The sequence below is a fragment of the Orycteropus afer genome, unplaced genomic scaffold (assembly GCF_000298275.1).
Source record: "Orycteropus afer afer isolate SDZICR_OR568_19922 unplaced genomic scaffold, OryAfe1.0 scaffold00157, whole genome shotgun sequence".
Taxonomy (NCBI): Eukaryota; Metazoa; Chordata; class Mammalia; order Tubulidentata; family Orycteropodidae; genus Orycteropus; species Orycteropus afer.
Genome location: NW_006921744.1, coordinates 3,728,913 through 3,743,395, shown reverse-complemented (window position 1 = coordinate 3,743,395; position 14,483 = coordinate 3,728,913). Strand labels below are relative to the sequence as shown.

The window sequence follows — 14,483 nt, the reverse complement described above, 5'->3', positions numbered from 1 at the left end:
TTTTTTTTTTTTTTTTTTTTTTGGTAATATATCGTATTTCAAAGGTTAAAAGAGTATACAATGCATTAAGTTGAAACTACAAGTCACCATTAATTAAGAAAAATTCCACAGAAATTGGTATGAACTACCCACAGCTTTTACTAAATTAAAAAAAATTTGCTGTAATAATGTTTTCCCTGATTAATAGAAAAATAATTGCAAATGAAAAAATCATACTTCTAGATCAATGAAATCAAGGTCATCTTATGGAAAAGTATATTTAATAATATATAACAATTTTTTGAGCTTGTACATGCCTTCATTTTTGAAAGGAAAACTCATTCCAGAAACAAATAAATACAAACTGAGATGAAATTTTTTTAAATGTTAAATATCTTTTAAATTGCTCCATATCTTCCTTAGAAAACTAAAAACAAGGTTTTCACCAAAGTATACTTAAAATTATCATTAATAAAATGTACACACAAGAAAGATTCATTGTGCTAATTTAATTAATTGTGCCAATTAACTGTATAACAATTGATTAGTTTTAAAATACACTAAAAAGAAAACAAAGTGAGAAAATGTAGATATCGCATTACCTCATTACTATCTTTTTCTATTACATCCTTAAAAATGTAAACTGAAGCATATTGTCTAAAGAATTGATTTTTTAAATTGATATCAATATAATTCAAATTAACAAGGTTAAAGTATCTGCTATCGATAAAAGAATCTACTGATAAACATGGGCACTAATGAATTCATTTAAAAAATATTATTATTTATTGACCACTTAAATGGCAGGCACTCTTCTAGGACTCTGGGATACATCTGTGAACAAAATAAGACAAAGAGAACCTCTTTTCATGGAGCTTACATTCTAGCACTCAATTTCTTTTCTTTTTTTTTTTTCTTTTTGGTCTCCTATTTTTATGTCATTAAAACAAAACCAAACCCATTGCCATCAAGTTGATTCCAACTCATAGTTACCCTACAGGACAGAGCAGAATTGCCCCATAGGGTTTCCCAGGTTATAAATCTTTATAGAAGGAGACTGCCTCATCTTTTTCCCATGGAGCAGTTGGTGGATTTGAAGCGCCAACCTTTCGGTGAACAGCCAAGCACTGTCTTTAAAGATGGGGGAACGGATTAGACCTCTCTTTACAACCATAAAAACAGCTCAGATTTCCCTTCATCATTTCCCTGAATAATTACCACAGTCACCATCGTTTTAAGGTACAAAGTAGTAAATACAATTTTCTTCCCTGTGTACTCCAACAAAAAACAGGGCTTCAGCTTCTTAATGCCATTATAAATGACTTCTAAATCAAATAACTGCTATCTCATAATAATTTTAGAATTCCAACAGTCATACAATTCTACCTTCTCTTTTTATTAAATAAAATTTACTTTTAAAAAATAAAATAAAAGTAACAATTGTCACTAAACAAAAGTAAAGTTCATATTCTATCAAAGTTCCCAAGTCAAGGTAGCATAACTTTTTCTTAATTTAGTACCTAATTTTTTGGCAATTGCAAAAGCTTCGTCTGGTGATTTTGCCACTTGTCCTTTGGGAATGGCGATACCAGCTTCCTGCAACAATTCCATGCTCAGGTATTCATGTAGTGCAAGACTCCTTTGCTGCTGCTGCTGTACTTGGAGCCCATGGTTGTTAAACAATCCAGAACTTCCCAGAGCCTGGAGAGATTGGGGACATGTTTATATGACAGTGATTTGGCAATTAATCTGTTAAAAACACCATCCCACAATACTTCATTTATATACATGCAATATGTGGCTCTTCATTAACTGTAATAAAACTGTTAAATTATCAAAATACAATACTCAGAGTACTAAATTACAACATAAAACTAAAGAGTAGTCTACTAGTTAAGTATCAAATATTAATCTTGTGGTTTTCAATGTTCTTCATCAACTTTAATCCATATCTTTCATCTGAGCTTTACTATCATATCTCCACAGGTACAGTGGTTAAGCACTCAGCTGCTATCCCATAGATCGGCGGCTGAAACTCAGCAGATGCTCCCCAGGAGAAAGATGAGGCAGTCACCTTCCACAAAGTATATTTATATTTCCATAAAGTATATTTCCATAGCCTTGAAAACCCTATGAGGAAATTCTATCCTGTCAGATAGGGTTGCAATGAGTCAGAATTGACTGGACAATTCAAAAAAGATATGATTTGGGTTACTATATCTCCCCATACCTATAGGATATTTCTACCTCAAGGTCAAACTCAACAGATCCAAACCAATCCTCTTTTCCACCAAACTTTCAAAAAGGCGTCCCAATTTTCTTCTGTCATTTTCCCCAGCACCTAGCAAACTATCTAGCACTAAGTCATAATCGAATGATCTGGTACCATTACTCTTCCATACAATCAAGACCCAGATGTTTGCATCATCAGTAGCAGACACTGTGGTGTGCTTGCCAGCTTCAAGTGCATAAGAGTATTTGCACCTGACAGCACAAAGCTATGTCCCTTCACTGGAGACTCCCTGTCCCAAGTTCACATTCCCACTGGCAGCCTATATTCAATGACTATTTGATGGGGCATGGGTGAGAGACAAAAAAACTCAGTAGGATCTATGTAGGAGATCCTGCATAGAGAGGGAGAACAATGTAGAACAAAACTCAAAATCATTTAAAAGGGACCAGGTTTGCTGGACTGATAGAGCCTGATGGAACCACTGAGACTATGGCCCCTAGCTGCCCTTCAGGTCTGGAATTGAACCCACACTTGTGGCTTCCAGCCAAACAAAAGACAGGTATATGAAATGAACATTTACATTAGGTAGATATACTCCTTGGAGAGAACAATCATGGGAGAAAGAAGGGCTGTGCATGCACAGGGAGACAGCTCAGGGGGCAGGGGTGCATGGAGGGAAGGATATAGGGAAGAGGTAACTATGGGGAGGAAGTGAGAGGGGAGCTGTTGTGTTGTGGGAAATTGTCAATGTCATGAGACAAAGTGTATGTGAGCTGTTGTATGGAAAATGACTTTGCCCGGTAAACTTTCCCCCAAATCACAATTTAAAAATAAAAAAAGAAGATGACCCAGCACCATTTGCTGCTGAGTTAACTCCAACTCATGGTGACCTCGGGAGCTCTGGTAGCATAGTGACTAAGGCACTGGACTGCTAACCAGAAGGCTGGCGGTTCAAACCCACCAGTCACTTCTCGGCAGGAAGGTTGGGCAATCTACTTCCATAGTGATACCGCCTTGGAAACCCAAGGAGGGGTCGCTATGAGTCAGGTCCAACTCAACGACACATAACAACAACAACAACAAGAACATGGTGACCTCTGAGCAGAACTGTGTTTCATGAATGCTTTCAAGAGCTGATTTTTCAAAGCAGATCACCAAGACTTTCTTACAAGCCACCTCTGGGTGGACTTGAACCTCCAAGCTTTCAGGTAGCAGCCAAGTGACTTACCTGTGTGTACCATAAAGGGCCACTGGCCATTCAGTGGTCAAATTCTCACTGTCCATGCAGGTAGGAAACCAGGGTTTGATTCCCACCAACGCACCTCATGGGCAGCCACCACCTAACTGCCAGTGGAGGCTTCTATGTTGCTGTGCTCAACAGGTTTCAGTAAAGCTTCCAGACTAAGATGGACTAGGAAGAAAGGCCTGGTGATCTAGTCCCAAAACTCAGCCACTGAAAACCCTAGTTGGACAACAGTCCAATCCCCAGGCAATTATGGGAATGGCTCAGGACTGGGCAGCATTTCATTCTATTGTGCATGGGGTCACCATAAGATGGGGTCCAACTCAATGGCAGCTACCAACAACAGAGCAATAACAAAAGAACTACTGCTATACATAATAGATGAACTGTACAAACATAATATTGAGCAGAAGAAGCCAGACACGAGAGTACATATTATATAATCCCTTTTTACATATTTCAGAAAGGTCCAAATAAGCATAAGGTAAGAGAGTCAGAATTAGTGGTAACTTTCTGTGGAGGAGTAGTGATAGGGAAAAGCAAAGGGGAGCCTTCTGAGGACTAGAAATGCTGAACATCTTAATTTTTATGTACATGTACACTTGCCTAGTACCTACTTGAGTATACTTTACTATATGTAAATTATACCACAAAATAATAATTAAGGGAGTGGAGGGATCAAGTATCTCCACCACTTATGTGCCAGTCTGTCTGTCACACAGTGGTAGTTTGCATGTTGCATGTTACATGTTGCTGTAAGGCTGGAAGTTATGCCACCAGTATACCAACAGGGTCACCCACGGTGGACAGGTTTCAGAAGAGCTTCCAGACCAAGACAGACTAGGAAGGAGGATCTGGTGATGTACTTCTGAAAAAAACTGGTCAGTGAAAACATTATGAATAGTAACAAAATATTATCTGATATAGTGCTGGAAGGTGAGCCCCTCAGGTTGTAAAGCACTCAAAATACAACTGGGGAAGAGATATCTCCTCAAAGGAGAGTCAACCTTAATGCTATAGAGGGAGTAAAGCTTTTTTGACCTTCATTTGCTGATGCAGCACATTTCAAAATGAGAAGGAACAACTGCAAACTTCCATTAATAACTGGAACATGGAATGTATGAAGTAGGAATCTAGGAAAACTGGAAGTCATCAAAAAGAAAATGGAACACATAAAGAGCAATTTCCTAGGCATTAGTAAGCTGAAATGGACTGGTACTGGCCATTATGAATCAGACAAACAACATATGGTCTACTACGTTAGCAATGACAAATTGAAGGGGAACGGCATGACATTCATCATCAAAAAGAACATTTCCAAATCTATCCTGAAGTACTATGCTGTCAACGATAGGATAACATACATTCACCTAAAAGGAAGACCAGTTTGTATGCTTATTATTCAAATTTATCCAACAATAACTAATACCAAAGATGAAGAAACTGATTTTTACCATCTTCTGCAGTCTGAAATTGATCAAACATGCAATCAAGATGCACTGAAAATTACTAGCGATTGGAATGTGAAAGGTGGAAACAAAAAAGGATTGACAGAAAATATGGCTTTGGTAATAGAAATGCTGGAAATCACATGACAGATTTTTGCAAGACCAATGACTTACTCATTACAAATACCTTTTATAAACAACGTAAAGGGCAACTATAAGCATGGACCTTGCTGGATGGAATACACGGGAATCAAATTGACTACATCTGTGGAAAGAGACAATGCAGAAGCTCAATATCATAAGTCAGAACAAGGCTAGGGGCCGACTGTAGAACAGCTCATCAACTGCTCATATGCAAGTCAAGTTGAAGTAAATTAAAACAAGCCCACAAGAGATAAAGTACGACCTTGAGTATATCCCAGCTGAATTTCGAGACCATCTTAAGAACAGATTTGACATATTGAATACTGATGATCAGACGAGTTGTGAGATGATACCAAGGACATCATACATGAAGAAAGCAGGTCATTAAAAAGATAGGGAAGAAAGAAAATACCAAAATGGACGTCAGAAGAGACCATGAAACTTGCTACTGAACATATAGTGCCTAAAACAAATGGAAGAAATGATGAAATAAAAGACCTGAAAAGACAATCTCAAAGGGCAGCTTGAGAAGACAAAGTATTATAATGAAATCTGCAAAGATCTGGCATTAGAAAAATAAAAGAGATGAACACGCTAGGCGTTTATCAAGTTGCAAGAACTGAAGAAAAAATTCAAGCCTCAAATGACAATACTGAAAGATTCTATGGGCAAAATGGTGAACGACACAGGAAGCAACAAAGGAAAATGGAAGAATATATAGAGTCACTGTACTAAAAAGAATTACTGATGTTCAATCATTTCAGGAAATAGCATATGGTCAAAAACCCATGGTACTAAAATAAGAAGTTGAAGCTGCACTAAAGGTATTAGTGAAAAACAAGGCTTCAGTAATTGATGGAATACCAACTGAAATGTTGCAAAAAACAGATGTGTGCTAGAAGTGCTTATTTGTCTATGCCAAGAAATTGGAAAGGCAGCTACATGGCCAACTGACTGGAAGAGATCCATATTTGTGCCCATCCCAAAGAAAAGTGATCCAATGGAATGAGGAAATTATCAAACAGTACATTAATATCACACACAAATAAAATTCTGTTGAAGATAATTCAGAAATGGTCGCAGCAGTACATCAACAAGGAATTGCCAGAAATTCAAGCCAGATTCAGAAAAGAACACGGACTGAGGATACTATTGTTGACGTCAGATGGATCTTGGCTGAAAGCAGAGAATACCACAAAGATGTTTACCTATGTTTTATTGACTATGCAAAGGCATTCAACTGTGCTAATCATAGCAAATTATGGGTAACATTATGCGGAATGAGAATTCCAGAACAGTTAAATTGTGTTCATGAGGCAGTTATTCAAACAGAACAAGGGGATACTGAGCAGTTTAAAATCAGGAAAAGCATGCATCAGGGCTGTATTCTTTCACCACACTTATTCAATCTGTATGATAAGCAAATACTCTGAGAAGATGGGTTATATGAAAAGAATGTGGCATCAGGATTGGAGGAAGATTCATTAACAACCTGTGATGTGCAAATGACACAACCTTGCTTGCTGAAAATGAAGATGACTTGAAGCACTTACTGTTGACGATCAAAGACTACAGTCTACAGTATGGATTACACCTCAACATAAAGAAAACGAAAATCCTCACAACTGAACCAATAAAGAACATCATGATAAATGGAGCAAACACCGAAGTTGTCAAGGATTTCATTTTGCTTGGATCCACAATCAACATCCACTGAAGCAGCAGTCAAGAAATCAAATGATGTACTGCACTGGGCAAATCTACTGCAAAAGACCTCTTTAAAATGTTAAAAAGCAAGGACATCACTTTGAAGACTAAGGTGAGCCTGAATCAAGCCATGGTATTTTCCATCACCTGATATACATATGAAAGCTGGAGAATAAATACAGAAGACCAAAGAATTGGTGCATCTGAATTATAGTGCTGGTAAAAAATGTTAAATATACCATGGACTGCCAGAAGAACAAACAAATCTGTCCTGGAAGATGTACAGCCACAATGTTCCTTAGAAGTGAGGATGAACAAACTTTGTCTCATGTAGCTCAGACCTGTTAACAAGAGGAACCAGTTCCTAGAGAAAGACATCATGCTTGCTAAAGTAGAGGATCAGCGAGAAAGAGGAAGACTCTCAACAAGATAGACTGACACACTGGCTACAACAATGGGCTCAAACATAGCAATGACTCTGAGGACAGCACAGGACCAGGCAGGCAGTGCTTCATACTATTGTACATAGGGTCACTATGAGTCAGAGCTGACTTGACGGCACCTAACAATATGAAGTATCTAGCACAAATCTGGGAAAAACGGTCATTTACACAAACATTTTGCGAGTACCTATATAATAGATACTGTGCTAGGTGCTAAGTGGCAAAAAAAGATTTAGATAGCCTTGGTCCTGGACATAGAGTTCATAGATAGATAAGCTACAATACATAGAAGAGCAATCTTAGAATCACACATTAGGTGGCATCTACTCAGCTGGATGAATCAAAAAAGATACCAGAAGCCTTTCTTGAATACTAAAGAAAAAAGTCTAACAGCTCTAAAGGGTACTTTTGAGATAAATTGGGAAAATCTGAATCCACACTGTATATGAGATATTAGTATTACATCAACATTAAATTTCCTTAGTAATTGTATAGTGATTATTAAGGAGAATGTCCTTGCCATATAGGGATACCAAAACCAAAAACCAAACTCACTGCCATCAAGTCAGATCCAACTCATAGTAACCCCTCCTTGGGTTTCCAAGGCAGTATCACTATGGAAACAGATTGCCCAATCGTCCTTCTGAGAAGTTGCTGGTGAGTTTGAACCACCAGCCTTCTGGTTAGCAGTCAAATGCCTTAGGCTCTACGCCACCAGAGATACATGATGAAATATCTTGGGATGAAGCACCACAATACCTGCAACTTACTCTCAGTAGTTCAGCAAAATTAAATGAACGTGTGTGATTTTATTCACAGACACACATGCTTATACACACTTGTGATCAAATACATGCTAGCACACACACACAGCTTTTAAAAGATTAAGCAAATGTGGCAAAATGTTAACAAGTTTAGGTGAAGGCAATACAGGTATTACATATACTGTTGCAACAAGGCTATCAGATTGAAATTCTTCTAAAAAAAAAAAGTTGAGGGTAAACCATGACACAAAACTCTTGAGGGTTTTTGTAGTTTCTTTCCAAACCTGTTATTTATAAATTAGAATTAGTAAACATAAGGTATTGCTAGTAGCTTTTATGACCATTTAAAGACTTCTCAATACCTGAAGTAGTTTGATAATCCTTTGTACCACCAGCAGTTGTAACTTGAAATATCATTAGCTTTGAATTATGTTGATAAAAGCCTACATAATATTTGCTCTGTAAACTTTCACCCAAATCACAAAAATAAAAAAAATAAAAAAAGCCTACATAATCACAGGGTTCCCATATTTAAAATACTTATCTTTCTTGATAGTATCACTTAGAAGATTCTTATTACCAAAATGACAACTATTTCTGGCTAAATCCCCACACTGCCACACAACCAACACTAGTTTAAAAAATACTTATGCAAAAGTTGAAGAATGTAGTTACTGGGGAGTGTGATCCATGACAAAAATAAAATCAAAATCCCTTAATTTTTTAATCTTCTTGTAACTTGAACTACTTTAATCAGACACAGTAGAAAAAGGATTAAGAAATTGGGAGAGGGTACAAGAACTAAACTAAATGTTGGAGAGAATCTGCCAAAATCAATGTGTGACCATGAAGATATTTCCTAAGACTGCTATATCCTCACCTACAAAAGCAAGAGATTAGACTAAGGCATTTCCAAATTCTAAAACCATATGGCTTAAGTTTCTATAATAACAAACTCAATATATTAAGCCATCTCCATAAGTAGAAAACCAAAAAAAAAAACAAACAAACTCCCTGCCCTTTGGATCCAACTCATAGCCACCCCTCCTTGGGTTTCCTAGGCGTTATCACTACAGAATTAGATCACCCAATCTTCCTTATGGGGAGTGGCTATTGGGTTTGAAACACCAGCCTTATGGTTAGCAGACAAAGGCCTTAGGCACTACACTACCAGGGCACCCTCATATGGACAGACAAAGGCTTTTAATAGTTTCCAAAATAAAGATTATGATTATGATTAAAACAAATTTGTTTACCAAATCCTCCCTTTTGAAAAACTAAGCACTTTTGAAAATTCATAAAAAGGAAATTCAAGGCAATAAATAAATCACTTTGCACAGGGAGAGAGATCTGTGGTGGGGGGCAGGAGTGCATGGGAGGGAACGACACAGGAAGAGGTAACTATGGGGAAGAAGTGGGAAGAGAGCTGTTATGTTATGGGGAATCACAGTCAATGTCATGAAACAAAATGTGTATGAACTGCTTGTATGGAAAAAGAGTTTGCTCTGTAAATTTTCACCCAAATCACAGTAAAAACTTTAAAAAAAAAAAAAAGTCACTTCTCAGAAGCAAACTCATAGAACTCATTACCTCTAGGCTGAAATTAACAATAGTTTTCACAGGTTAAAGGAAAATGTCTGAATCAATTCATAGATGGCACATCTGAGAAGCTACTTCAGTATCTCCCTAACCTCTAGGTTTGTCTTCCACGAGTTTCTTGGGAAGAACAGGCCAAAGGGAAGAACAGGCCAATTCGTACGTTCCTGAAGAAGTTGTAAAGCAGACATCGGCTTTGGAACCGGCCAGTTCTGGAATGAAACCTCAGTTTTGACCTTCTATGACCTAGCCCAAATTACTTGGTCTCTTAGCCAGTTTCTTCATCAGTGATGAGAGCGTTAATGACTCCCTTACAGTGTCGCTGAGAATTCTAAATATGATTACATATAAAGTGCTTGGCAAAAAATATTTGTGGCTATTTTTCCATGATCTAGCCAAAAAGGAAGTGATCTGAAAGATCATTTTCTTACTTCCCCACTTGTTGTTAGTATGTGCTGTCCAGTCGGCCCCGACTCATAGCGACCCCTCCTTGGGATTCCGAGGCAGTATCACTACAGAAGTAGGATTGCCCAACCTTCCTTCCGAGGAGTGGCTGGTGGGTTTGAACCGCCAGCCTTCTGGTTAGCAGGCAAGTGCCTTATGTACTACGCTACCAGAGTTCCTACTTCCCCACTTAGTACGCTGGAAAGCACCACATTACCACTCTCAAGAAACAGAGCAGTTACAACTATTTGGAAGAGAGGAACAGTCTCCCTGTCTTGCCCAAGAAAAGGCAAGTCAGCAAGCACAACTGGTTCTCTGAAGTCAGTCTCACCTATGACAGCTCACAGGGACACCAAAGTACATGTGAAGGACATTTTCCCACTCCCTAAAGATGCAACGAAAACCTCAGCCCAAGTCGCCTAAAGAGGAAAAGGCGGCAGAGATTGCCTTGGCCACCAACCTCCACTCAGAGCCCACCCCGGCTCCCCACAGCCGGTTTGGAAAATGGCAGGGGGCAGCGGCAGGGTCGCAGTCTCCCAGCGGACAAAGGGCTGGAGAGGAGGGCGCAACACAGTCTGGCTCGCCCCAGGCGTCCAGAACTCCGGGCAAGGAGCCCGCAGGCCCGGCCGGGCACCCGGGAAATGTCACTGAAAAAGAAGTGATCGCAAACCGGGACTCAGGTCCCTTCACACCTCGCCTACAAGCGCCGGATCTCCCACCTAGCCCTTTCTCCTTCCGATTCTCGAGAAGAGAACAGGCTGGATCATAATACCTGGGCGGCGGGCCGTAGCGCCGCCCGGGACCCGTGGCTTCTCAGGGCAGAGGCAGCCAACTGCCGGGTGTAGAACATGCAGGCCGCCATTTCTGAGTCCGAACCCGTCCCCTCCTCGCTGCGCGCAAGCGCAGAGATGCAAGACCGTCGGCGGCTTAAGTCAAGCTCCCAGGCCCTGGTCCTTCCCGTATGGGGCGGGGCCTTTCGTTAACTCTACGGATGCCGGACTTCGGAGCAAAGGCAGGAATTGTACCCCTAACTTGAAGCTTGGTTTGGCCTGCACTGAACAAACTTTAACCTTTGGAACTGGGCACCGCACCAGTGGAGTCATGCGGGAAGTGGGATGGGAAAGTGGGGTGCACACCGCACCAGGTGATAGAGAGGGTGACTCCAAAATGACTGTCTATAAAATTTTTGTGCCGTGTTTCAGCAGAAATTTATTTTTTTATAAAAAATATCCTTATAGTTAGTTATGACAACAAAAACATTTGTTGTTGTTGTTGTTATGTGCCGTCGAGTCAAACCCGACTCATAGCGACCCCTCCTTGGGCTTCCGAGGCAGTATCACTACGGAAGTAGGATTGCCCAACCTTCCTTCCAAGGAGTGGCATTTATGTAAGGCCAATTTACATCTATCAGTATACCTACAAGGATAAAACTGAGTTGTAATCCACACTATGGCAGTGGGTTTGGATCTTGGTTTTAACATGCTCCAGTTAGAGCTGTCATTGTTACCTAATAACAATGATGCTGTGAATCATGTGGTTTTATCTGCACAAGCTAAAAGCACACGCTGTTGTTTTGATAGCCACTGATTTTATCAAATTTTCTGGGATTTAAAGCTACAGTATTGTGTTAATTAGTATTTGTGAACCTATGTCAATAACTCTTTTGAGAATGAGGTAGTAATGAAAAGAAAAAAAAGGCTTCCAACAGGGAGGGGGATCCATGTAGGAGATCCTGGGTAGAGCTGGAGAACAATGTAGAGCAAAACTCAAAATCACAAAAAAAGATCTGGTTTGTGGTCTGATAGAGCCTGGTGAGACTCCTGAGACTATGGCCCTTTCAGGTCTGGAATTGATGAACTAGCTCCAGTGGCTTCCAGCCAAAGAATAGACAGGCATAAGTGCTGAACATTTACAACAGGTAGATACACTACTTGGAGCATCAATCATAGAAGAATAGAAGGGCAATGTTTACCCAGGGAGACAGCTGGGGGGTGGGGGGTTATGAGAGGAAAGGACACAGGGAAGAGGAAACTATGGGGAGGAAGTGGGAACAGAGCTGTTAAATTGTGGAAAATTGCAGTCAGTGTCATGAGACAAAATGTGTATGAACTACTGTATGAAAAATGAATTTGCTCTGTAAACTTTCACCCAAATCACAATAAAAATTTTAAAAAAAGGCTTTATCAATTACTAATAATGTTATAACTAATAATGTAATTCAGTGTGGAAAGATTTGACAAAACAATTGTATTGTTAGTATTCATATACTCTAAGAAATGTTACATTTAAGCAATTTACAACTATATTTATCATATTAGTCTATGATTAAAATTAATAATAACCATTACTAAGGATTCTGTATGATCTGGTACAGGAGGAGGTCCATGAGAATGGTGCCCAGCATTTCCCTAAAAGAATGCTTGGTATTCATTAGGAGTTCTACAGTCTTTGTACCAGTGAAATAAGAGATGTAAAATGTAATTCATGAGAAATAACAAATAGTCAGGGGTTTGCTGACCCCAGAACAGTTTAATGTGGATGAGAGGGGTCATTAGCATGTTAAAATCACACACTCCCAGGTGGAGATTTAGCATAATAATGAGACATTCTAACAACCACCATCTTTGTATCCCTTACTACATGTGCTTGACTTGTAACCATGTGAAATTATATGTATAACATGATAATGATATGATCTCCACCCTATAAGAGAAACTTGGAGAGCACTTAGAGGTAGACAGACTCAGAGGGATTCCCCTCTCTGTCTTAGCTCATATACAAACTTAATGAAAGCTGTGTCTTTTCCTATTCACCTTGATATGTCTTTATTGGCTTAACTCACTCCAGGCAAGGATACAACAATGGGCTGGCATCAGTTTTGTGACCCATATGGGACTTGCCATTTAGGGGCACCCAGATCTGAAGTCTGCCTTGGTTGCTGGAGTTAATAGCCATACAAAGCACATACTGGAACAGTTTCTTCCAGAGGTGGACTTTTCGACTCTGAGAGGCACAGATCAGCCACCGATTCAAAGGTGATGACTTTATCAGTGATGAATTTGAAGATGCTTAAAGGTGAGTGTCTCTGGAAGGAGTTCTGGGCTCCTGGTGTAGAGGGTAAGGTCCTAAGGGGTTCAACAAGTGGTAATTAATTGAGACCAAGTAAGGCATAGCTGGTGAAGCTAATCTGGTGATTGGCTAAGACCAGGTAGTTCATAACCTGTGAAGCTAATCTAGTATTGATCAACGTAGGTTCCTTCATGGAGGGAAAATGGTTAATCACGCTAGTTGAAATTAGCATAGTGCCTAAGCCACTTGACTGCTAACCAGAAGGCTGGCAGTTCAAAGCCACCAACCACTCCTCAGAAGAAAGATTGGACAATCTACTTCCATAGTGATAGATACCACCTCTGTTAAATTAAGTCAATCTTACCAAAGAATTGCTATATATGTTTTAGAAAATTGGGTATCCCACATGTTTATGTTATAAAATATTATGTAAGCTTAAGTTTTAAGCTGGATATAATTTTTCTGTTTTACTGTATTCTGAAATCTTGCTGTGTCTAAGCTGTTTTTGTATCAAGTTGAAGGCCATGTCTGATGTTTTTCATAAAGTAACCTAAAAATCTGTTCTTTCTTCTTCCAAGAAAAAACACTTCCTGCTCCTGGCCTATAATCTGGGCTTTCAATAACTACTATGAGAAACTTTAATATAAATCAGCTTACTTGACATAATAGGGGGGAAAAGTTTGTTTAATAAGTTAAGTTTTGTGGTAGTTCAGTTTGTGTGTCAACTGGGCTGGACCTGGTTGAGTGGCTGGGCAGCTGGTGGTAGTATTCCCCATGATGAGACTGGTAATCAACTCCATGGTAGAATCTACTGGGAGCAGCTGAGCAGCTGCCATAGGGAATTTGGTCTGTTTTCTGTATATAAGCAGAAGCCTTGGGGAATCATCTCTAGCTTATGGCACACTTAGACCCTGCATGTAGCCGTGTGGTTGTTCAACAGCCTGCCATGCTCTGCTGAGCTTGGGACTTACGATGGACTTAAATTAATGGCCTGCCATGTGGTTTGGTAACATCAAGATTGTGCCTTTTTACTTGTCAACCTTGGGCTTGTCAACCTCAGCAGCCAGCAGCTGTCTGAGTGATGAAATGCCTCTAGTTCCAGTGGGCTGGGAGCAGGAGGCATAGCTGGACCCCAAGGATGAGGGTCTTTCACCCAGCCCCTAGAGCCTGGTACTTTGAACTTGGACTTAAAGCCTCCAAACTATACGAGAATAAACTCCTGTTTGTTAAGGCCATCCCATTTGTGGTATATTCCTGTCAGAGTGTACAAAAACGGTAAGGAGGCCACATATTCTGACCTCCTCTAATCCCACAAGAGGAAGACAGGATTACCAGCAGTAACCCAAGGCCTATTACTGCAAGGCCAGACATGCTGCCTCCCTCCAGCCCTTTCTCCAACCGTTCCTCCCAAAG

General features: G+C 39.8%; 1 protein-coding gene across 1 annotated transcript in view; it reads right to left on the bottom strand.

Moving 5' to 3' along the window:
* The window catches only part of SUCLA2 (succinate-CoA ligase ADP-forming subunit beta), a 94,079-nt gene extending 83,216 nt beyond the window's left edge, over positions 1-10,863 (bottom strand). Inside the window, exons 1-2 of the mRNA XM_007946364.2 lie at positions 10,774-10,863; positions 1,500-1,680 (exon numbers count right to left, since the gene is read on the bottom strand). Of these exons, the coding sequence (XP_007944555.1) occupies positions 1,500-1,680; positions 10,774-10,863 (271 nt within the window). The remainder of the gene's footprint in view (positions 1-1,499; positions 1,681-10,773) is intronic.
* Positions 10,864-14,483: the final 3,620 nt, after the last annotated feature.